Below are 24,844 nucleotides of genomic sequence, written 5' to 3' on the forward strand. Positions count from 1 at the left end.
TTTTTTTCCCCCCTCTCAGGAGTCCGAAACAACCCGCGTGGCGGCGGCTCTCGGTCCTCCTATCGCCGATCTCTGAGGCGGACGGAGAAAATGTGATCCGTTTTTTTTTTTTTTCCGGCTCCGGTCTTCGAATCGGTCCGTTGGCGGAGAGCGCTCCCCCCTCCCTTCCCTCCTCCATCCCTCCCCTTTGTGCGCCGAACGGCCCATCCCGATTGGCTGATCCGGTGCCGCGTCGAGTCGCACCGACAGCTTCAGCATCACTGCCAGTCCGTGCGCGTCGACCGGCCGGCCGCCCCGGGCGAGCGGCGGGAGCTTCGGCTCTTTTCTTCGGATTCGCTCTCGGCGACTCCCTGGAAACAAAAGTGTCGGACACCCCCCCCCCCCCCCCACCCCGCTCTTGTCCTCCGAGGGTTCGGGAGGAATTCATCACAGGGGTGGTTTTAATGCTGTCGTAGTGACTTGCTGAGGCGTAACAAAGCAAATTCTCCGGATAACAGATATTTCACCTAATTCCCTCTATCGAAGGAATTCTATCGAAGTCAAGTCATGAAAATAATTCCCGTCCGTCAAAGGTGTTTATTTTGACGGTCGCAAAGCGTAAATCGGTCACACTTAATGAGAATTACGCCAAACACCGTGGCCTTCGTTGCCTTGGCCTTAGATCCAGCCCTCGGTTCTCGGTTTCGGTTCGCGAGCTCCGACTCTGCGACGAATTCGCCACGAACGAGTCGTTCGCGGGTCTCGTGACGTCACTCCCGCACAAAGCGGCGGCGGCGACGAACCGCAGGTCATTTAAAGGCGACGGCGTCACCCACGCTGAGCGGCGGCGTGAAACGTTTGATATGACGTCTAACTAAAAAAAGAGAAAAAAGATCGACGTGCGTGTCCCGTCACAGCTTTGTCTCTCTGTGAGCCACACACGTTACTCCCGCATTTTCCCTCCGTTGCAAATTTAGCAAAGAAACTGTGAGAGTCGCCTTCCAGCGGCTCCACCCCATGGTGGTAGCTTCACGGTCTTGGTTGTAACTGCCATTTCCTTTTCTTTCTGCTAGTTCTCCGTCATATTGAGCCTGGAATCGGCGTAGTTTGTGACTTTGCGGTGTCTTGCAGTGCCCCCCCTGCTGACAGGCCGACCTGCAGTCTGACCCACGTGTGGCACCTTGATTGACCTCCAACGCAGTTTCTCGGTGACAGCCTTCCCTGCCTACGTCACATCCGTTGGATAAAATACTTTTTTAAAAATTATTAATTAATTTATTTATTATTATTTTTTATTTTTTATTTTAGCCTCTCTTCTGCAGTGGTTTGACTTTTGAAAACTAGAGGCAATCCAAATGTGGGACATTGTCTCAATATGCGGGGTAAAAATGCTGTGCAGGGCAACATGAAGAGCTTTGCCATGGCAGCGTGAACCAAGGTGCCTCTATAAAGACAAATATATGTATATAACATGATGAAAATACCCCAGCCACTGGGGATGCGCAAGCCGGCGGTGCATTCTTAGTGCCGGGTCCCAAGCTCGGGTAAATAGGGAGGGTTGCGTCAGGAAGGGCATCCTGCGTAAAACCTAATGCCAAATCAAATATGCGGATCATAAATCAGATTTCCGAACCAGATCGGTCGAGGCCCGGGTTACCAACCACCGCCAGCCGTACTGCTGGCCACCAAGGCGCCGGTGGAAACTATGCTGCTGTTGGCCGAAGGAGAAGAAGAGGCGGGAGGCCTGTTCGGAGTCAGTGGGAGAGGAGGAAGGGTGGGAGTGTGGAGGTGAGAGTCGGAACTTTGAATGTTGGAACCATTACCGGTAAACGGAGAGAGCTGGCTGATATGATGGAAAGAAGGAAGGTTGATCTGCTGTGTGTGCAAGAGACCAGGTGGAAGGGGAGTAAGGCCAGGATTGGAGGTTGGTTCAAACCGTAAACTGTTGTTCTGGAATGATGTGGATGGGAGGAGAAATGGGCTCGGGGTAATCCTGAAAGAAGAGTCAAGAGTGTGTTGGAGGTGAAGAGAGTGTCAGACAGAGTGATGGGTATGAAGCAGGGAAATAGAAAGTGTGATGACGGATTTTGTCAGCGCATATGCCCCGGGAGTTGGCTGTGAGATGGAAGAGAGACAAGAATTCTGGAGTGAGTTGGATGAAGTGGTGGAGAGTACCCGAGGAGGAGAGAGTGGTGATTGGAGCGCATTTCACCGGGCATGTTGGTGAAGGGAACAGAGGTGATAAGGAGGTGATGTGTAGGTATGGTGTCAAGGAGAGGAATGTGGAAGGACAGATGGTAGATGGTGGCGGATTGTGCAAACAGGGTGGAAAAGGCTGTGGTGAATACATATTTCAAGAAGAGGGAGGAACATGGGGTGACGTATAAGAGCGGAGGAAGGCGCACGCAGGCGGACGGTGTCTTATGTCATCGGGAGGAGGCACAACCTGAAAGAGATTGGAGAACTGCAATGTGGTGGCGGGGGAGAACGTTGCGAGGCAGCATCGGGTGGCGACTTTGTAGGACGACTTTGGAGATTAAGAAGAGGGAGGGCCAAGGATTAAATGGTGGGCGTTGAAGAAGAAAGACTGTTGAGTTCAGGGAGGAGTCAAGACAGGCGCTGGGTGGTAGAGGGGAGTTGCCGGATGGTTGGGCAACCACTGCAGAAATGGCGAGGGAGACAGCTTTGTACATGACAAATAATCTATTGAACTTGAACTTGAACATTGAACTTGAGCTTGGGGAATGTACTTGATGAGTCATCTGGGTAGAGGAAGGAAGACCAGACACGGTGGTGGAATGAGGAAGTACAGGAAAGCACACAGAGGAAGGGGTCAGCAAAGAAGTGGGATAGTCAGAGAGATGAAGAAAGTAAACCGTAGTACAAGGGGATGCGGCGGTAAGGTGCAGAGAGAGGTGGCTAAGGAAAAGGCCCAGGGCGAGTTGCATGAGACGTTGGACACTAAGGAAGGAGAAAGGGAAAGTGGTTGGCTTGCCAGAGGGACTGAGCTGGGTAGGATGTGCAGCAGGTTAGGGTGATGGAGGATTGAGGTGGAAATGTGCTGACAAGCGAGGAGAGTGTGTTGAGACGGTGGAAGGAGTACTTTGAGGGACTGATTAATGAAGAACATGTGAGAGAGAGAGAGAGAGAGAGAGAGAGAGGGAGAGAAGGCTGGATGATGTGGGGATAATGAATCAGGACATATGGTGGATGTAGTGAGGGCAGCTGTGAAGAGGATGAAGAGTAGAAAGGTGGTTGGTCCGGATAAGGCATGGAGGTGTTTAGGAGAGGTGGCGTTGGAGTTTATAACTTAATTGTTTAACACAATCTTGGGGTGAGAGGATGCCCAAGGAGTGGAAAAGAAGTTGCAGTGGTACCAATTTTCAAGAATAAGGGTGATGTAGGATGTGCAGAGCTATAGTAACTATAGGCATAAAGTTGATCAGCCACAGCATGAAGTTATAAGTGTGACAGTGGTGAGGTGTGCGGTAGGAGTGACGGATGGGTTCAAGTGGCGGAGGTGGGATTACATCAAGGTTTGGCCCTGAGCCCTTTCTTGTTTGCAATGGTGACGGAGAGGTTGACGGATGAGATCAGGTGTGGATGATCGCAGGTCACATTGTGATCTGCAGTGAGATGAGAGAGTAGGTTTGCGGATTTGGTGAGGGAGGACATGCAGGTGGTTGGCGAGGTAGAAGAAGATGCCGAGGACAAGAAGAGATGGAAACAGATGATCCATTGTGGCGACCCCTAATGGGAGCAGCCGACAGGAGATGATATGATGGAAAATATAAACAAAAGTGCAGATACTTTAATGCCATGTTGAATAAATATATTCAGCTACAGTAAAAACGTTCAGAGCCAGACTCTCCAATATCTTTCTGAATGATGTTCTACAGTTTAGCAGGATAGTTGAAAAAGGTTGCATTCCCAATTTATTTTGGGGTTTTAGGGTTGTAGAAACTTAAAAGCATTTATGTAATCATTTTTCTCTTTTGACATTCCACGTGTACTGTCTGCACTACGCTCTTTAAATCAGTATTTATACTAAAAAGGCACAGGGAAATGAAGGCATTAAATAAATGTATGTCCTGCAATGGTATAAAAATATCATAGCTTACCATTTTACACATTAAAATTAGACTTCTCCTAATCCTTACTAACACCCCATCATATATTTGAAGTACTTAGGTACTTATTTTTCTACATGCATAGAAAACATTGTTGAAATTCTTAAACTGCATTTTGACTTGGTCTTTGTACAGAATTTGCATCTCTACATTTAAAATCATCAACTAATAATCAATTAATAACAGAACCACAGAATGTACCACGATGTCGACGTGGCTCGCAAATTACTGTAAAATAAATGTTTTACTTGAAATTGGGCGACATCTTGTGGGCAACAAGCTGTACTAAACTGCAGTGAAGAGTACCGGTGCACTCAACATATCCACCTATATCGTAAGATTAAAAATTAAAAATTGCACCAGTCGATACTAGATAGCTGTAACATTTTTATTACATTTTCCTTAGCATACAGGAAACACACATAATAAAATAAAGTGATATTAAGTGCAAAGTCCAACTGCAATAAATGTTGTCAATCACAAATTATCAAAAGTCTTAATAAATAACATCCAGATACACGGTAATAAAAATGCCTTGAGACATGAACAGTGTAAAGTACAATTCTTCAAGAACTTCAACCAAACCAATTTGAATGATCTGACTCGCCAGAATAAACGCAACAAATCAAATCCACCTAAATTTAGTCTAGTGGGAGTCGGACATGGCGGAGGTGTGGGTAGGGCTCGTTAATACATCAATATTGTCAGTGGTAAGGTATCGCCATGAAATGAGCATATTGTGGTATTGTGATACATTATTTTGTATCATACTTCATAGTTCAATGTAATGAACTGCAGTTGGATTCTCCATTATGACAATTTGAATTGATAAGCAGATATCATGATATACAGTATATCCATATTACCATATGACTATGTTCTACATCGTCCAGCCTTGAGTATAGATTGTGCAAATGTGTACTAAATAACATAAAGAAAAGAGATAGAATAATCCAAAGGATTTAAAAAATAAAAGACAAACGTTTCCCCAGGAAGATCTTCGTGGATTAATTCTGTGGTATGGCTCATAAAAGCTTTGATTCTGCCTAATACAATAACACTCCCCTTCCAGAAGGGATTTTCAGATAAATAAATAAAAGGCAAATAAGCAAGCTTATTCCCTCCCATTCCATTAACATAGAACACAATAGCATAGTAGACTGCTGATAATGTTGGATTGCTTTGACAACGTACTGCATCAATCTGTGTAAATAACAAAGTAATTCGTTTAAACCATATATTTATCAGCAGATTTTCAAGGAGATTTTGGATAACAAATTTAACCCTGCAATTTTTTTTTAAATAAATAAATAAACATCCACACAAATTACCCTACTGACAGTCATTACAGAGTAAGAGGCTCACAGAGATGTTATTGATCCAAGATGGATGCTCTAGGATACTATTACAAGTGGCGGAATGCAAACCTTTGTAATGAGCGAGATTGGTTTTTATCTTAACATTACGGCGACGTTCGCCTCATAATCGAAGCTCTGAGAGCGTAGTTATAGGTCCTGGTGGAGATCACTGTGAGACAGAGGGTGGTGGTGCTCCTCCTCCAGAACCGACTTGGCTTGCTGTTTGTGAGTCACCAGCCTCTGGTACTGGGCCTGACGCTGGTGATCTGGGTCCACGTTCACCCAGCTGTTGGCCACCCACTTCTCGCCGCGGTTCACAGGGCAGCAGCCGTGGAGGGAGTACTCATCGACCTCACCCATCCACCCTGAGGAGGTCGGAAGAGAGAAGTGAACGAGTGAGTGTACAAATTTACAAGAAGGGCTTTGGGCGTTCAACAACATTCCTTAGGGCTGGGGGCGAGGGTTGGGTTGGAGCTGTAACAGAAAGACCCCGTCTCCTTACCTCTGCCGTCGGAGAGGTGGTTGTACCAGAGCAGCGCGGTCCCAGCTTTGGGCTCGACGCGAAGGTTTCCTCTGTCACACGATGCCTGCGTGTCCGTCAGATCCACGCCATCTTGGACCAGCGCCTGGCAGACAATGACAGTAATAAAATCCGCAGCCTAATCTTCCGTTTTGGAACTTGATCCGTTTGGGAAGGGTATCAGATCGCTCGTCGAGGCCCCGGCACCATCTGCGCTTTATGAGGCATTGGAACACGGTAATAAATATGCTATCTCACAAACAGGAGCAATCAGGGGGTCACCAACCTCCTCTTCGTAGGTACGGTTGTCCGCCACAGGAAAGGTGGTCTCTCCTCCTTCCTCCACAGAGTTGAGGTAGAAATGCACAGTGAGATACCTGGGACGAGAAAAAGAAAAGGTAAAAAGTACAGAGAGTACAGACAAAAATCGGTGTATTTTATAAAAAAAAACTAAAAAAAAAACCTGTTTGTACAGTGCAGCTTGTCTGCCTGCACTTAGAGTAACCGTCTTCATGTAACATTTTGAGGGTTGAATTCCGAGTTTTTTCCACAAGGCTCTGAAAGGATCTCCCTTTCACCGCGCGAACAGGCACCAAGCAAGCGCGAGTGAGGAAATAAATACGTAGAAGAAAGAAAAAAAAAAAAAAAAGGGGATTGTACTTATTTTGGGATTTTCAGCGTGAGAAATACAAGGTGTGAGCGTGTGGACTGCTTGATATGCGTCTCACGATCAAAGCATGACAGCTCTGTACAACAATTATTAAAAAACATTTTTTAAATAACATTTTAGTAATGCAAGTTATAACCTGGAGCCCCAACTTATCACCATCCACACACCTTCGCAACACATCCAATTCCTCTATGCGCCTCCTCACTGTTGCGTCGCTGTGCACATACCTCCACATACATCCCTTTGAGTGCGCACATGACTGATCTTTGTCCGCATGCTTTGCTGCGCCGTGTGTCGATCCCCATGGTCCCACAGACAGATGGCCAGTATTTCGATACTGCTAAAATATCGGCCCGAGGCCAAAAGCCACGGTGGATTTCGGCCCGAGCACAGTTCTATTTCACACAGGCTCTGTCCTCTAGCTTCACCCTTATTGGCTTCCCCCTGCGCACATGCATCTTACTGAAAATCTGAAGGCACCCATCATTGGATCAGCTGTGGCCTGCCCCTATAAAGGGGCCCTGCAGCCGCTATTCTGCTCCCCATTTTCTTCAGCGACCCTTCACTGAAGACAGAAGATTAGTTGTACCTGAACCTGGCCAGGTTCCCTCGGGTGGTTGTGCCCGGTGTATTGGTTGTCGGCGGACCTATACGTCTGCTGCTTCAAATGCCTGTCCTCCTTCCATGGTAAACAAAGCCAGACTCGACAATCTGTGCAGCATGCGCAGCCCTGTGGAAGAGGGCGCGAAACCACCGTATTCTTCAGTTCGTCAATGATGTATCCCTCTGGAGGAAGCTATCGTTCTGTTTGGAGCGGGGAACGAGGAACCGGAAGAGTATCCGCCCAGTCCATCCGTCTCCCCTGCACCGGGCGGATCTTCCACCGGCTCATCCACTGTAACCTGAATGGGTTCCGCCGTGGATAAGTACAAGGAGGCGCGTGGTCACGATGCTATTTTAAAATGGAAAACAGTGTATGAGTATAACGCCATTCCACTGCTCTGTAATGTCTTGGAAGTTATTATGCCAATGGGTTGGCCAGTTGGACCGGCAGAGCTATTGGCTTGTCTCTTGACAGCTGGATTGCTGTAGGCCAATAAGGACAAAGCCAGAGGGCAGAGCTTGCGTGAAATAGAACGATAGTAATCTAACTCTAACTCAAGTTCTATAATTATAGCTGAAGCCCTCTAGCTTTTCCTGCCCTGATGCCTTCCCAGGGTCCCTGAAGATCCTTGGGGAGCAGAATAGCGGGCGCAGAGCCCTTTTATAGGGGCAGGCCACAGCTGATAGGCTGATATGTACATTCAAATTTTCAGTAAGACGCGCATGCGCACAGGGGAAGCCGATCTAATCTAGAGGGCTTCGCCTATGATCAAAGAACTTGAGTTAGAGTAAGCTGACTACCGATTGGACTACAGCGCTCCTAGTTAGTGATGCAATGCGTTTTTGGAACGCAAAACCGGAAACTTTACGTTAAAATACTGATTCTGCATGGAACGAACAAAATTTTTCTGGTTTGAAGCCCTGGTTTTTCCCAACATTAAAAAGGAAAGTCAAACCATTTAACACCGCCCCAACAAACTGATTGTTTCCATGGGAAACACAAAACTGTACATCTGTATGCAAACCAATGGTGCATGGCTGTTTTGGAAAAATGAGGGTCGCACTGGCATTTTATATACAGCTGATGGACGTAAAAGAAAAATGTAAGGCAAAAATGTAAACTCCAAAACCACACCTGCATTTGATCTCTGTGAGTGCAGATGTATTTCCTGCCAGTCGTGTGTGTGCGCAGGTGGTCTCCGAGTTGGCGGGGCTGCTGTCATGGTGGGCGTTACTAAAGCCTCTGCGCTCGTAGCGAATCACCTGCAGCGGCTCACTCAGCTCAACCAGTGGCGAGGGCAAACGCGTCAGCCTGGTCACTCTGAAGAGAAAATAATATTAAAACAATAACAATAAGGAATAAAAACATACTTTTTAATTTTCACCAGGATTTATGGAGGTACTGCCCAACTTCCTGCACCTGTTCCTCAGTGTGTGTAGCACATGGTGAGATCCGGGGCCTTGGTAGAGCCAGGTGTGTTTGCTCCTACGTTTGACCCGACCCTGGAGGGTCACGCTGCGGTGTTTTCCCGGGTTCTGGGAAACATCATACACACCTCTGAACTCCTCCAGAGTGAGAACACCTGCTGGAGGGCCAACACAGCTGTTCAACATTGTGGGAGCGACATTTCTATTTGTAAAAAGCACAAGCACGGTGGATCAAGAAAATGACAGATGGCAGGAAAAGATAAATCTCTTTTTTTTTTTTCTCGATTTAGTAATAATGTGCTATGTAATATAATTACCACTATTTAAACGGATTAGACTCGCTGACCCCCTTCCCCTTTTATGTGCTACTGTATGCTTTTACTTTCAGCTGAGTGAACATCCGCCTGCCCCCACTCACCCCCACTCCCCCCTCTGTGCCCCAGTCGAAACAATAGCACCGGGGTGCCATAGAGGAGCTGTTAAGTGGGCTGAAGGGAAGAATGTGTGTGAATGGAGGAGGAAGTGGGGAGGTTTGGGGGCTCTGGGGAAAACATTTAAGAAATGGGTTGGAGAGCAAAACGATTTTAATGAGATATGATGAGGCACATCCGGACTGGCATTATAGCATCAAGTCACAATGGTGCCTTCCTACTTCCGGCCATGCCGTTCACACGCAAGGACAGCTCCCCTCACGCACGCACGCGGGGGCATGTTGCCAATTGATTGATTTCAGACGTGTAAGAAACAATCAAAATAATAATAAAAAAATGTAAGAAAACATTCAGCTAATTCTTCACAAAAATATGAATAAATATACTGTAGAGTTTAGTCTTCAAACACACAAACAGACTCGCACCTTTGTGTTGGGCCTCCAGCCCAGTGAGGATCTGCCGCAGGTTGTCTGGGCTCAACCAGGTCCCGTCCCGAGAGCGTGAGTGACTCACAATCTGGGGGGGAACCATAACATTACATTGGTTGTAAAGTTTCCACATCACTTACTGAACACGTCATTCTAAGCTTAACACTGGCAGCCCATCACAGTCTGCTTTTGGCTTCTTTGTGCTTACTTCCTGTCTCTGCAGCAGCCCGTCCTGGTCCAGGTCGAGCAAACTGAAGATCTCATCCGTGCTGAGCGAGAAGAACGGCTGGCCAGGCACGTCTTGCTCCCTGCCTGGTGCCGTTGTCTGGCTCTCCATCAGACCTTTCAGCTGAGCCAACTGGACCACCACGCGGCACTCCTCCTCTGACAGGAAGCCTGCAATCTCTGATAGGAAGACGGTTCGGTTGAAAACTATAATTCAGTCAACGACAGGTGTCATCGTTCTTCCTGTATAATTCACACACACGCACACGCGCGCACACACACACACACACACACACACACACACACACACACACACACACACACACACACACACACACACACACACACACACACACACACACACACACACACACACACACACACACACACACACACACACACACTGTCTATTGTATATACACACAGAGTAGACTGAGGCAAATGTTATTTAACATGGTTATTGTTATTATACATTATTCTTAGTTATAGTGGGCCATCTTGACCTGATCATTGATCACAGGCAGAAGAACTTAATCCATAAACATCCTAATTGGCAAATACAAAGATATGTTCAGGATACAGACTGTTATTAGAACCAAAACAGCCAGCTATCAGTCCAACACAAAAGAATGTGTTGGACGTATAAGAAATAAAAAGGAACTAATAAGGAGATTATACCAATGATCAATAGCATGTAAAGTGCATGTAATCAGCCATATGTGATGTGTTCACATACCAAGGGTTGTGAGGAAGCAGGATCTCAAGATTCAAGATTCAAGATTTTTTATTTGTCACATACATATACATACTTTATGTATATGTATACTTTATGGATCTTACTGGAATTATGATAAAGTGCACCTTTTGAAAAATTAAACCCTGATTTGGTTAGCAGATTACAAGTAATATTTCAATTATTGTAGTAATAAGCATATCTACTAACAACCTGAGTCAGGCTGGGCAATATATTGATATTGTAACGATATTATGATAGATATGGTCTGAGATTTTGGATATTGGAATATCATATTGTTAAATGTTGTCCTTTCTTGGTCTTTAATGCTGCATTATAGTAAAATAATGGAATCTTGTGGACATCAGAGACGGGACTAGCTGTTAGCTGCACATTACTGAATTATTGTTTCTCATATATTTCTTATGTGTAAATATGCTTATCGGAGCACAGGATAGCACAGGAATAGTCATCCCCAAAATATTGTCAAATCATCGGGAGAGGCATTCCTGAAAACGTATTATGACATGTGTATTTGTAATGATATTCAATTTAGTCAATATTGCCCAGCTCTATTCCTGAGCAGTTAGGTAAAACCAGGAAGAGCATACATGCCCATATCCCCATTTCAGACAGGCGACAGTGAGTGAGCATTTTCGTTTTGAGTGGATTAGAACATCAAGCTCTTCGCCAACAGCTAAATGATTAGGATTTCCAAAGACACTTTTAAGACAGGTAGACCAGTCTCTGCTTGTGGGATTATCTGGATGCGTGGGGTGACAAATAGTTAATAACAATGAAAATATAACCACACTGAATGAGTAAAATAATTCATTTTTGAAATTAAGAAGTTAATGAAAAACTTTTTTTGCAGTCATAGTCCTAGCTTAATTTTAGATTTACACTAAGACCTGTCTGAATGTAGGGAGCTGAGCAGTAGCAACTTAAATGTCAAGGCCTCACTGCTGTAGTAGTATCATCTGGTCTTTCCAAATAATAAGACAAAAAAAATTACAGCTAGCTAAGTAAAAATTTGACTTTCAGAATTAAGATTAGATCACTGCAGTATTAAAACTACTAAATGACAACAGCTGATCAACCCAACAAACAATGACATTCTGAGTAATTGCATTAAGACCTGTAAACCTGTACCTAATTACATGTAACTCGGAGCTCAACGCTAATAGCTCCTTAAAGTGCCATGTTTGAGCAGGTGGTAAACACAAAGGACCAAGTACACTCTCAAGTGACTGTGGATATAAACTTGGGATATAATGAGTACTCCCTGTATCCCCACTTGTGACTCCCCAATGAGTAATTTGTGGAGCACCTCAGCTTATTGAGAGTGTTAATGAGCCAAGTTCTCCCAGGGGGTTGAGAGCTATGTTGTATTAACCTTACCCTTTGGGTGACAATTGTTGTTGCTCGTGCAGTGGTGTCGGTCAGCATTTGGTAATCTTATTCACATTTATGTTCACTGACATGGACAAGGACCACCTAGAGGCGCACCAAATGCCAACCACGGCCCCTTTACTGCATTGACATCTCACAATTTACAGACGTCTTTTCCATGCACCTCATTTACTAGGGAAATTACAGTAACACCACCCTGCAAATGTCTTTATTCCATTTGGTTTGTTAAGGGAACAGATTAGGAGCAAAGACTACATTTGGAGGAAATCTAAATCTGAATCTAAATCTCTTTAATCTTCCGCTCTCCACCAATTCTCTACGATCTGGTTCTCTCGTTCTCTCCTAATGAAAGGCTTCCGGCAGGTTGGCGCTCTGTATAATAAAGTACTTGTTTGTCCTGCAGTGTCTGTTACACTGCACTCACTTTATTAATCCCTATTGTCAGGCAGGCCTCATTACTGTGGATAGTTAGTCCCTCCCATTTTTCTCTCTCTCTCTCTCCCCTTGGAAAGGAAGTGACCTTCTTGTCTGAACAGGAATCAGGCCACGGCTCGCAGTGGGAGGACACCAACTCTTTTTGTGCACTGCACGCACGTTCACACATAGACCCACGCACATCCGCATTACTGACACTCACTTTTTTCCCCCCATCTTCTCTTGGAAAATTTGTGTTCGTTATGTGGAGCCTTTAGTCAAATAAATAGTGTGAAGATCAATGCCTTTCCTCTTTAACCACCTCTGATTAATCATGACAAATCCCATCTTAGGCCTTTTAACAGGAAGGTTGAATAATGGAGAAGGGAACAAAACCAGAGAAGAAGTCAGGGCGGGATACTGTAGTAAGTCGTAAGCGGGGGTTGGAAGAAAACTGAGTGATGGGGGTGTTGGTCTCAAAGTTTTCACAACATGAGGGCCATTTGTTTCCTCACATCAAGCTGTGTGGACGGAAGAGCCAGAAATAATATACAAACCAAACAGCACAACCATCATGTAATTTAAAACATCTGGAGTTCCATCAAACACACTTTAACCTTCTAATAAATAAGATGGGACCCCCCCTATCTTAGGCATTTTCATTTGTACCCAACTCTTCCCTATTGTTCCCTACACCTCCCCTCACCCTTTCCTATGCAAATGTCATCACTGCCCACTATAAATACACCTATTCTGCCATTCGCTGCTGCATTGTCATACAGAGACCTTTGGTTACTCTGACAGACACACACTTCAGGATCTTCTCCTTTCCAACTTTTAAGTTCTGCACACAATGTCTGCGCAACTTCAGAATTTCAACTCCTGGAAATGCAACTATTTAACCCCTCTTGTACTTCTACTGCTTCTTGCCGGGACTGTCGGTACATTGGGGTTGAATCCGGATGCTGGCAGAGTAAGAGCAGAGGGAAAGACTCGAGTTGCGGCCGAGGGTAGGATAAGACCAGGAGGAAAGGAAAGGGGGAAGGTAGATGCTGACAGGGGTACTGCACTTGGAGAAATCAGTTTTTCAAGACCAGGTACTACAGCAAGAGAGGACGGTGAAGAGTGGGGTGAAACAAACACTGGCACTGTTTTGGGCCGTGTCCGATCTCTCGGAGTAGGTGGACAGTGGGAGCCGCTCAGCTCTAGTCGCTGTGTTCCCATCCCGCCCACTATGGCCTTGTGCCAGGGCATTGGCTACAACGCTATGAGGATGCCCAACCTTCTGGGCCATGAGTCTCCTGCTGAGGCTGTCCAGCAAAGTGCCAGCTGGCTACCACTGCTTGCCCGGGAGTGCCACCCTGATGCACGCATCTTCCTCTGCTCTCTCTTTTCACCCATTTGCCTCGACAGGTGAGTGTTCATAGACGCTTTGGGCTACACTGCCACATTATCATCAAGCCTTTGTAGAATGTATGACTTAGCATAAGCATTAAAAAGTTGAGTCATGAAATTTAGTATCTTCAAAGTGCGGAGCTTAATGACGACAGCACAATGCTAGATGAGGTTAAGTACACACTCTACAATAAAAATGTGTTCTCTGCTACTGCAGAGACATCTAAACATCTACAAAGGTTGTAGATGTTTTATTTGTGAAGCAGTGATTTTATCATGCAAGAAAATAAGCAAATTGAAGTGGAGAACAATTAATGCTTTGTCCAAAACTGAGATACTCCAACGAGGTACCAATGAACATATTGCATATATCCATGCAAATGCCATGAATTTTGCTCAAGGTGAATTATCTGAGTGTAGTTGGTATTGTTACAGATTTTGTTTGTATATTTGTACATATTTTATTTCATGTATTTAATCTTTTTTTAAATTGCACTGTTCTGACAACTTCTGCTGCTGTAGCAAATGAATTTACACCCAGGGATTAAAAAAGTGTGCTTATCTAATTTCAATGCATGAATCTATCATTTTTGATCTTTCCTCTTTCAGGTTTGTTTCACCCTGCCGGACCTTGTGCGAGTCTGTACGGGACAGCTGTGCACCCATCATGGGCTGCTACGGTTACCCATGGCCAGATATTCTGCGCTGTGACCAATTTCCTGCACACCACCTCATGTGCATTTCATCCATCACCAATGCCAGCGTTAATACAGGGGGGCGCAAGGGTAAGACCCACTACAGAACCATCAGTTGACCTGGAGTTTTGTACACTCCAGGATGTGTCACTTCAGTAAGTGATTCAACGTTCTGTCTTATTTCAGTCCCACAGGCAAGCTGTCGGGATTGCGAGCTAGAGGAAGCTTCCTCTTCTAAAGATACACTGGAGACCTTTTGTAGGAGCGACTTTGGTGAGCAGCAATATATACACTTTCTTTCCTCCCTGGTTCAATTTCTGAGAAATAAATACTTTTAGAACTTAATTTGTAAAGTCTTTGATAGAAGACATTAGATGAGAAACTAAGAGAATAAGTCTGCTCTGATATTGACAATGGTCCATGTCCATTTTTCTCCTGCTCTCTCTTTTTCTAGTGGTAAAACTACGTTTGACACGGCTCAAGTTTAGTCCAGCGAGTCTTTCTCAGTTCTCCCTGGCCTCTAAACTGGAGGTCCTGAAGCATGGACCCCTGCTGGGTGGGCAGATCCGCTCCCGTATTGAACTGTGGCTGGAGAGAGATGCCACGTGTGTAAGGAACATGACACGGCATCAACCCAGAGGTGGCACATTCCTTGTAATGGGCACGGTGCAGGGGGAGCGCTTAGTAGTCAAGAAGGCCTTTGCCTGGCAGAGACGTGACAAGAATCTTATTGGAGCAGCTCGCAAGTGGAAGCGTCACCAGTGCAGGAGCTAGAAATATGCATGGTCAAGGATAATTTAAGCATATCAGCCGTCAAAATTTCACCTCTTCAGCCAAGGTGACAGAACTGAACAGAACAGACATTACGTTTGATCAAATCATTTCAAGTTATGTCAAATTCACGTCATTAAAGGAATATAGAAGTATAGGCTAGTGATAAAGGGTCTCAGAAAGTACTTCCTGTTTGGAGTTCAGCCACAGTGAATGATAAATGAATACAAATTCTTTATTAATAATGTATATATCTATAAGTTATAAGAAAAATAATACTGGTTATATTTGTATCGTATCGACAAAATAAAATATTAAACACTAAAAAGTGTGTTATTGACTTGACATGTCAATATATTTTTTGTTATATGCAATTGCTGCAAAAACATATGGCCTCAAACTTGTTACACATATTCTATATAATAAGAATTCTAAGAGTTTCCTTACCAAAGAGCAGGGGTTTCAGGCTGAGGGTTTTCATTTCATGTGTTCTGTCTGGCATAAGAGATACTCGCTGAACATGGCCCACCTAAAAATCAGACAGAATCAGTTTATTTGGCGGAGGACATTTTCATATAAGGAATTTGTCTTGGTAAGAGTTGGTGCATTGTTGTACAGACAATTAGAATTTAAAAAAAAAGCATAAACAAAAAGCATTTGCAGCACAGGCTTACAATGCTGGTATTATCAGTATCCACTATTCCATTACCTTCATTAGTAGAGTGGGATCCAGTGGTGTTTCATAGCGATAGGATTTGCTCTAATCTGCACTTAATTGGTATAATTACACGTGTGTTTTGTACATTTATGCCACTATAGTAATAATAGCCTCCAAACGATTATATAGTGATTGTACCAGCTCTACTTGAGGACAGAGAACATGCGTCGACTTACCCGTATTCCCTCGATGCGGGGGAGGCTGTAACCCTGACGGTAGTTCTCCATGTGGAGATCCGGGTCCGGAGGAGCATCATGGGTCAGGGGGCTTCCCTCGGTGACAGGTGCCGAGGGGGGGACATCACCACTGACAAGATCTGGCCCGTTGTTGTAGTGCACATAAAGAAGAAGGGCGATGACATTCAATATGTAGACGTGGAAGAAGACCATGACCACGACGAAATACGCCCGAGAGCACACATTGCTTTTCTGGATGTGGAGCCTTTCGCGGCCGGTCATGGACGGGTGATACGGGGGTAGGAAGGGCGAGTCGGGCTCCCCGTCGCCACTCGACTCATCGTGCTCGGTTAAATTGTTTTGGGATTCCCCCATGTTGGAATGAGCGATGAAAGGTTTGTCTCTTTCCTGAGTTCCGGTTCTTGTCGAAACACCCAGGAAAGGAGTTGTCCGGTCTTCCGACTCTTTGTTCGTTCTCAGCCGGAACAATGCGAGATGTGGATCTCAGACCATCTTTCAACCGACTTCTATCATAGTAGTTTTTTACTTGTATGCTGCATTTTGGTGGAACGTGAAAGTGTGAATCAGTCACATTAAATATGAATTATGGCAAATGGTCCGGCCTTTACCTATCAATTTGTGAGTTTAAGGAGATTAATTTGAAGATTAACTCGCAGTCGGAGTGACTCCCGAGTCATTTAAGATACTTGTTCGCTACGATCGAATCGTTCAGAAGTCTCGCATCACTAGTTTGAATCGATGGTTTCCGTGAACCATGGCTCATAAACAAAGGATCTAAAATGCATTTGTACGTGTGAGATGATCTCGGTTGTTGTTATCGTCCTTTCCGTCGTATTTTCCAGATGAAAATAATGCCAAACCCGTGTCCACTTGCCGCCAGACGTTAGCAGAGCTACCAGAAACACCAACCGAAAGCACAGTCAGTTAGCTAGCTAGCTAGCACTGTCAGTTAGTTAGCTGCGCGCTAGCCCTGCTGATGCTCCCCTCCAAGAGTTTTCGTGTTCTCCCCACACGCACAGCACGGCTCCGGGTGAAATACGAGGTCCGTGGGGGGTGGATTTCTCTGGCGGCGACGTGAAGCAAACGTGTCATCGTTGTGTAAAATCGCCTAATCCCTTATTCGTATTAGCAGAGCTGCTCGGCGGACGCGCTGCCCCTGACAACCTGCCTAACAACAAGGGCCGGGATCGCCAATGAGAGCAGAGAGTCGCCCTCCGACCTCTGTGACGAGCTGTCGGTTTATCAGCGCCCCCTGACGGTGCCCTCCGGAAGCGCACGCCGAAACGACTTCAATACATTTGGTTCACTTGTCATGAATTACAATAAAAAAATTACGTATCTCCAAAATAAAGCAAAATTAATGTACATATTATCAAAAAATAAATAAAAGTATGAAACATGACAAATACTTCCAACAAATCTTCACATGTGGGACTTAATACCCTCCGTTAAATGTAGTACGCCGGTGTAACGTACAAAGGAAACTTTAATTTCTAATTATTTTAAAACAGATCGGATAGTTTTCAGACCGATATTTGTTAATTCGGGATTTCATTAATCAAAAATGTTATTTTAAAAGATTTTGCTTCTCACCTTGCTCCCTTAATAAATAGGAAATGACATTCAGGTTTGTCTGTTTTTTTTCAAAATTGTCTTTATATAAAATTGGATAAAAAAAAACATATCGTGAGTAATATTTCATTTTGGACCCATCCAAAGTTGAAATCATGCCAATATTACCAAACCCACATGGTGGCGATAGGCCCAGCAGAGCAGGTTTGTGGTTTGGTTTGTCATTGAGGCACTTGTAATTTATGTCTAGGGTCATGCCGTTGTAATTTTTGCGAAAATCCCCTTCGGGATGTAACAAACCATGCCTGTACGGATTTGTTCTTAGTTCAACATTCAACGCATATTAAAATATTTTATTTCTGTTGCTGATTTCCCTGAGATGGCGAACCAGGCCACTTTACAAGATATTTCATTTTATTATTTCGTTATAGTGATGCTAATTAGCCTGGGAACCAGACCAATCTGCAGCTCATGTTCCATTTGCTCTGCAGAATACGTCCGGCCACCCTCCCATTCGCACACATTTCCATCTTGCCAGGGTCTAGTCAATCACAACAGTTTATCTAATATGGGGCGGGTTTGATATGATGACGATGCAGAGGAGAGATACTGAAGCACCTTACCAAGATGGCTGCCGCTGACGTGGAACAGTCTGTTGAATCCGCTATCGCGACAGTATTAAACCAACTGGGCAGTTCATTTTCTCCAAAAATCTCTTGTTGATAAGTGTTTGACGTACTTCCGACAGGATTTGGTAAAAGTTAAAATGATCAACTCACTACGTGTACGTCACACCTTTCGTTGCTCTGATTGGTTGTAGGTTTGTCCAATTCTCTCATTGGTTGTAGCTCTAGCCGATGCTCTGATTGGTTGTAGGTCTATCCGATGCTCTGATTGGCTGTATGTCTTTTCAACTGTGCCCAGAGACATTTTGGTCTGTGCCCGTTCGTGACACCCCATGGACATCGAAAGTGAAATGAGAGATTCCAGACTAATAGAGATTTGTGAATTGGTCTGGCCATGCCAGGCTAGATGCTAATAGGCATAACCGTTAAAACCATTTTCTAGAACCTCTAATTGAAGAACCATTCTTACTATGAAAAACTGCTTGAGTAGTTGTTGCTGAAATATTATATGAAAATTAACATTGACTCGGTCTAAACGCTTTAAATATCACTATTTTTTTTTTGTGGTGGCCAAACAATACAAATGTTTTCTTTGGGTTAATGCACTGAATGAGGCTTCACTACTTTAACTGTGTGGCTTGCTATGCCTTTTAACTGCTAAAATTCGGTTGTACTTCCCTTTTTCATTTATCATTTTTAATTAACATATTTCACTCACCCCAACGGTGGTGCGTGATACGCTCTATCATTTCCAGCACATACATTATTCACCAGGACCCCCCCACCCCCATGTGCATATTTAGATGGGGACTGCTTTAATAATGGAGCCTAATTTCCCTTGTGACAGTGGTCCCCAAAACAATCTCCAGGGGTTCCCAAACTTCAAGGCAGACTTCTCTGGCTAATGACCCCCACCCCACCCCCACAAAAACATGTACACACAGCATCTGCCTGAAACACACTGTCATGTGGTTTAACATGTAACTTCAACATTGCTGACAAACAAAACCAACAAAGATCTACTTAACCCTCACTGGTTAGATAGAGTTATATATATTATAGAAAGTGTGTGTGTGTGTGTGTGTGTGTGTGTGTGTGTGTGTGTGTGTGTGTGTGTGTGTGTGTGTGTGTGTGTGTGTGTGTGTGTGTGTGTGTGTGTGTGTGTATATTAGCATTAAAACATATTTTTAAAAGATACATAAAACTATACAATTTTATATATTAAATGTAAAATAATAATATAAAAAACATATCTGATATTTTAAATGTTTCGCCTGTTTTTAGATTTGTTTTACTCCAACGTGTGTGGTTTGAACAGTCCCAACGATCCAAGTGAGCGCTGTTACAATTGACTGAGTAGGGCCGTTTCACTTGTTTATTTCATCTGTTTTATTTATTTATTTGTTTTTCATCTTGGTGATGCTATCACTTCTATATTTATATCTGTTTTTTAAATTAAAATGTAAAATGCTTTTTTATTCCTCTTCTCTTTCATACTGTATGTCTTTAATGGAAATGTCTTTTAATGTCTTTTATGGAAAGCACTACAAAGAAACTTGCCTTGCCTAATATATTATATGTATAAAGTATATATATCTATATATATATATATATATATATATATATATATATAGATATATATACATGTATATATACATGTATATATATATGTATATATATATGTATATGTATATATATGTATCTGTATATACATAGGCATATTCCCTCTATCTATTCCATTTTATTTCATTTAATTTTTATTGTATTTTATTCTATATTTTTTTATTTTATTCTATAAATATTCAACGTACTGTATTACGTTTTAGGAGTCAGTTAGTCGGTCTAATAGAAAGACATTTTTTTATTTTTATTTTTTTCCCAGGACATAGTGTGCTATCACCGGGGCGTTGCATTACATTTCACAGCATATATGTATGAAAGTATGTATATGTATGTGACAAATAAAAACCTTGAATCTTGAATCTTGAATCTTGAGATAGAGATCTAATATTTGTAAATAGAACAGTGAAAGAATGTTAACACACGCACACTCACTCACTCACTCACTCACTCACTCACTCACTCACGCACAAAGCCTCAAGCGCGCCCCCTGCGGTGTGTTTCGGGACGACAGCGCCGCCGCCGCCTCCACCCGGGATCCTCGGCGGTGTGGCTGATCGTCGGACGGGACGGTGCAGTCAGCGAAAGCAAACAACAAATCATGCGGTATAGGCGGAAGCCGGCGAAGTTACCGAGAGAGCGGGACATCGACGAGACGGTCCACCACCGGCGGACGGGGTTCCCATCGGAGAAATATCCCCTGAAAGCAGCGAAGTAGTTGGAGGAACTTGTCGCAGTGGATTACCCCGCACACCAGTGGAACAATAGTCCGCCGCAGCAGGAGAGCGTTCCAGGTTAGTGTCACCGCCACGACCCAGGGCGTCTACGCGCACGTTGGTTATTAGCAGTCGGGCCCTTATCCCGGGTTAAACATCTGACCCGGGACGAGGGCTGTTCACACGGGCTCCCAACCACTGTTTCACGCGGTTTTATTTGGGTGAAAACGGTGCGTTCTCGCCGCGTAACACAGCGGTGTTCAGGAGAGGGATCCTCACTGACCCCAGATGAATATGCTGGGATGTCCTGATTATGATGGTAACTCGCCTTGTGGATAGATAGATAGATAGATAGATAGATAGATGGGTATATACATAGATGGATATAGATGTGTGTGTGTGTATGTATGTATGTATGTAAAGAGAGAGAGAGAGAGAGAGAGAGAGATGGATATAGATGGATGGATATATAGATATATATATAAATGGATACTTTATGCATCCCGCAATGAAATTGCGGTGTCACACCAACATCAAAACAAACGGTCAATAATGGTATTAAAGTAGTACGAATACAACGGTGATATGCAAAACAACAACAACAACAACAAAATAAATGAACTAACGAAATGTTTTTTTTAACAATATGATATAAGCAGTATTGACCGTGAGGTCCGTGTTATTCTGCGATGTGCTCCAGCATGACATTGGTTTGGTATGAGGTATTTGCTAAGTGTGTCCGGGTTCTATCACCTGACATTGCAGGCATCAGTGCCATTGTTGTACTTTAACTCATCTTTTATTATTATTATTACTATTATTATTGTTATTATTGTCATTATTGTTATTATTTTATTTGTATATTTTTCTCCTGGAAAATACCAAAGATCGGTCCGATTTTGTAATAGAACGGCTGCAGCCACAGATCGACCCGCTGGATGCTCTGGACCCACATAAAAAATGTCTCCACGGGATCAACGTCAAGAGTTTTTCTCCGCCACACCAGCATTTCAGATGTGTTGTTGTTATTTTTTTTATTATTATTATTTGAGTCCCCGCGCCGCCGCCCCCCCCTCCCCCCCTCGAGGTGGGCCTGCCTGCCTAACTTTTCTCTGCCCCGTCTGAGCGTGGTCCCCTGCCGGATGCGTGAGGCAGGAAACACCGGCGAGAGGGAGGGACAGGGAGGAAAGGCCTGAATCCCTCCTTACTTTACTGTTTATAACCATGCTCACTGTGCAAACTGCTGCTGTCTAACCCTGCTTTCCCTCTCTGATGTACCTGTCCATGCTAACTGTGTTTACAGTTTCTAACCCTACCTATTGTGGTTCACTCTTCCTGACCATAATTACAATGTTTACTGATTATAACCCATTTATTGTTTATTTCTGGTCACATGACTCCCATCGTAGACGGCGACCCGAGATGAATATGAATTACCATGCTCAGGATATTAACTGAGCACTTTGCAAACAGCCGGCGTTCTCCACCGGCCTAACCTCTACTTGGGTCATCGTCAGAACTATTTTTCCCCTCTATATTTCTATTACATGTGTATTCTGCTTGTTGCGAGCGCTATTCAACCGTGCGTTATTCACGTGCCCTTTGCCACCCGCAACATCCCTGTGTCAAACTTTATTTTTCTAAACGTTCCGTGATTGTTGGAAAGGTTTACAAAGATTGGGATGAGCCTGTAGTTGTCTACTGTTATGATAATTTGGGAAACAACAAGAAATACTGTTGAGCTGCATCTCTTGACTCCGTAGAGGCTACGAAGTCTTGATTCCGTCCCTGTTTGGCCCAGCTCATTACCAGGTCTGTGGGATAAACAATAAGTTGACAGAGGTTAAATTATTTTTCTGTCAGTTCATCAGATTCTGATTTGTATTTTTATCTGGGGATTTTGTAGGTAGTGACCGGAAGTGAATTTCTATTCTGATGGATTTTATGTGTAAGTTTAAATTGCTCTCTATAAATTTCCTTGCTCATGCAGTCTCCTTTCCATTGTCTACTGAGGAAATTATGTGGAGATTTAGGTTAAGTGAGCCAATTAATCCACTTCTTTGTGTGTGTGTGTGTGTGTGTGTCTGTGTGTGTGTGTGTGTGTGTGTGTGTGTGTGTGTGTGTGTGTGTGTGTGTGTGTGTGTGTGTGTGTGTGTGTGTGTGTGTGTGTGTGTGTGTGTGTGTGTGTGTGTGTGTGGTATTCAGTAGTTGGGCAGATTTGCGCATTACGCATGCATCCTCGGGCCGTTGTGCCAAGTGCTGAGAGTGCCACTGAGTGCCCATTCTATTACATTGTGTGTGTGTGTGTGTGTGTGTGTTTTAGTGTACATCCACATGTGCGGCTCTTGTCGAATAGTTTTGAAAGGGGAGAAGGAGTAGATCCACTAGAGAACATATCCCTGGAAAGGGTCCTTGGGTTTATTCACACTAGAGAGAGGAAAAATAAATCAGTGAGAGAGGGCGATGGAACAGGGGACAGTGGGAGATGGAGAGATGAGAATTTTAAATTCCAGGCATTGCTTCTCTGCCAGACTTTCTGCTTCTTCATCACCTCAGAGAGAGTGAGAGGGAGAAACTGCGGTTCTTGGCCGGGGTCGGTAACCTAGCAACCCAAACAGTGTGTGTCTTGAATAAATCAGAGCGCATGTTCCTGCTCTGTCCTCCTCAGGGGCATGTCAGTGCCAGGCATCTCACTTCACCTCCATGTTATGTTAGCGCTGACGATCTTGGCCACCCACACGTCTTAGTACACACACACACACACACGCACACACGCATACACACTTTCTCACCATGTGTGGTGAGATAATCTCTGACTCACCTTTTGCTTCTTCCCTTATTTTGTTTCTCCACCACTCATGCTATTTTCCTCTGGTCAAAGCAGTATTCATCCCATATCATGAGATACACTGTATAGGCAGTGGAAGGCAGTAGGAAGTTTGAAGTACCCATAGAACCCATGTTTGAGGCGTTTCTTTGCGGCGGTACAATATCACATTTTGGATTTTGTTCATCACAATATCTAATCGTAAGATCAAAATATCTTGTCGGAGAATACAAGGGAAGCTCACATCATTTGTACATATGGGAATAGAATTCATGATCAGATGAAAGCTGGTAAACTTTAAATAGATTTTCATTTAATATTTTAGATGTCTTCAGGTAAATTGTAAGTCATTTGTTCTTAAAGCGATACTTGGGGTAATTTGCTCACCAGATTCTGGATCTGAGTCCATCTCAAGAGCTGGGCTATTCAAGCAATCTTGTCTTCATGATGAGTATAAATAACAGCCCCAAAAACAAGAACTTGGGTGTTTTAAACGCAGCTACATTCTTCACAACTACTTTTGACTATGCACCTACTGCATGCAGTGTGAAATGCTGCTTCAAGTGAGTTGTGGGTTGCCATGTAGTTACTGGAATGCCTGGCGCAGAACATTAACATGAGCAAGACTCAGTTGACTAAACTGGCAACCCTACAGAGCCAAGGCATTGAGTTCACTGACTGTATATAAAATGGACAGCGCGACCCCATTCACTCACATACGTAGATGGATAGAGCCGATGCAAAAAAAAAATTGGTGGACTAGTCGCAGCAATCTTGTTCGCAGTTGACACAAATTGGAAACAGGAATCGCCTCCAGAGTACGGAGGAGAGGTGGGGCGGTGAGGCGTATGGCGGTGAGGCGTATGGCAGTGGGCTTCGACAACCTCATCCCCGGGCCCGAACACGCCCCCCTTTACCATTGAAGACTTGAATACAATTTTCTGAGAGAAGACTATTTCAGGAAATATTAACATGAAAAGGGGAACATTGTGAAACGACATGAAACGCTAGAGGGGGAAAATGTATTAAATGTGTAATTAGGAATTTTACTTTGGTCTCTCCTCCATTCACTTGCATTGGGGGTTAAAAGTTGTTCTTGAAACACTGGTCACGACATTGGTCATAGCCGAAAAGCAACCATACAGTTTCACGTGGGGCTTCACAGCTGATAATCTGTGCTCCCAACAGATGGATAGTTCATTTATACTTGGTGTTGATTAAGGTACTACATGATTATTGCCACTGAGCCCGCTCATGAGTCCTAGTGAGTGGATCGGGTCTGGTGAACATGGAGCACATTCTGTCTCACCCCACTCACTGCCACTGACACGCCCCAGGCTCTTCTCAGTGCCACATCCATCTGCAATGGTCAGCC

At 44.0% G+C, this 24,844-nt stretch overlaps 3 protein-coding genes across 6 annotated transcripts in view; 2 read left to right on the forward strand and 1 right to left on the reverse strand.

Annotated features, from left to right (window-relative positions):
* Positions 1–4,492: 4,492 nt before the first annotated feature.
* On the reverse strand, positions 4,493–17,208 carry LOC307241704 (transmembrane prolyl 4-hydroxylase-like). Of its 2 annotated transcripts, none has more exons than XM_080015907.1 (9): positions 16,088–17,208; positions 15,641–15,722; positions 9,756–9,952; positions 9,545–9,635; positions 8,681–8,843; positions 8,396–8,581; positions 6,274–6,364; positions 5,970–6,093; positions 4,493–5,832 (listed from the first exon to the last, which is right to left on the reverse strand). In XM_080015907.1, the coding sequence occupies exons 1-9, from the start codon at positions 16,460–16,462 to the stop codon at positions 5,615–5,617; spliced, it is 1,527 nt and encodes a 508-aa protein (XP_079872033.1). In that variant the 5' UTR covers positions 16,463–17,208; the 3' UTR covers positions 4,493–5,614. The 2 variants fall into 2 exon arrangements, with proteins under 2 accessions (XP_079872033.1, XP_079872032.1); XM_080015906.1 differs by having other exon boundaries at positions 8,681–8,846.
* Positions 13,552–15,340, forward strand: LOC307241705 (secreted frizzled-related protein 5). The gene is made up of 4 exons (XM_080015908.1): positions 13,552–13,745; positions 14,337–14,512; positions 14,609–14,695; positions 14,877–15,340. Exons 1-4 carry the CDS (start codon positions 13,567–13,569, stop codon positions 15,194–15,196), a joined length of 762 nt encoding a protein of 253 aa, XP_079872034.1. The 5' UTR covers positions 13,552–13,566; the 3' UTR covers positions 15,197–15,340.
* A 3,287-nt stretch (positions 17,209–20,495) lies between the features above and the next one.
* The window catches only part of LOC307241771 (cyclin-dependent kinase 17-like), a 41,188-nt gene continuing 36,839 nt past the window's right edge, over positions 20,496–24,844 (forward strand). For all 3 annotated transcript variants that reach the window (XR_013844569.1, XM_080015991.1, XM_080015992.1), the window contains exon 1: positions 20,496–20,720. The gene's annotated coding sequence lies outside the window, so the exon portion shown is untranslated. The remainder of the gene's footprint in view (positions 20,721–24,844) is intronic.

The sequence above is a fragment of the Zeus faber genome (assembly GCF_960531495.2).
Source record: "Zeus faber genome assembly, chromosome: 15".
Taxonomy (NCBI): Eukaryota; Metazoa; Chordata; class Actinopteri; order Zeiformes; family Zeidae; genus Zeus; species Zeus faber.

What these genes read in the sequence shown, in the direction of transcription:
- LOC307241705 (XM_080015908.1), top strand. Translation starts at nt 13,567, where the DNA reads ATGGCCTTGTGCCAGGGCATTGGCTACAACGCTATGAGGATGCCCAAC. An exon ending in TCACCCATTTGCCTCGACAG is followed by an intron (nt 13,746 to 14,336) that starts GTGAGTGTTCAT and finishes TTCCTCTTTCAG; the next exon opens with GTTTGTTTCACCCTGCCGGA. An exon ending in TAATACAGGGGGGCGCAAGG is followed by an intron (nt 14,513 to 14,608) that starts GTAAGACCCACT and finishes GTCTTATTTCAG; the next exon opens with TCCCACAGGCAAGCTGTCGG.
- LOC307241704 (XM_080015906.1), bottom strand. Translation starts at nt 16,462, where the DNA reads ATGGGGGAATCCCAAAACAATTTAACCGAGCACGATGAGTCGAGTGGC. An exon ending in GGCTGCTGCAGAGACAGGAA is followed by an intron (nt 9,636 to 9,755) that starts GTAAGCACAAAG and finishes GTTCCCCCCCAG; the next exon opens with ATTGTGAGTCACTCACGCTC. An exon ending in CTACACACACTGAGGAACAG is followed by an intron (nt 8,582 to 8,680) that starts GTGCAGGAAGTT and finishes TTTTCTCTTCAG; the next exon opens with AGTGACCAGGCTGACGCGTT.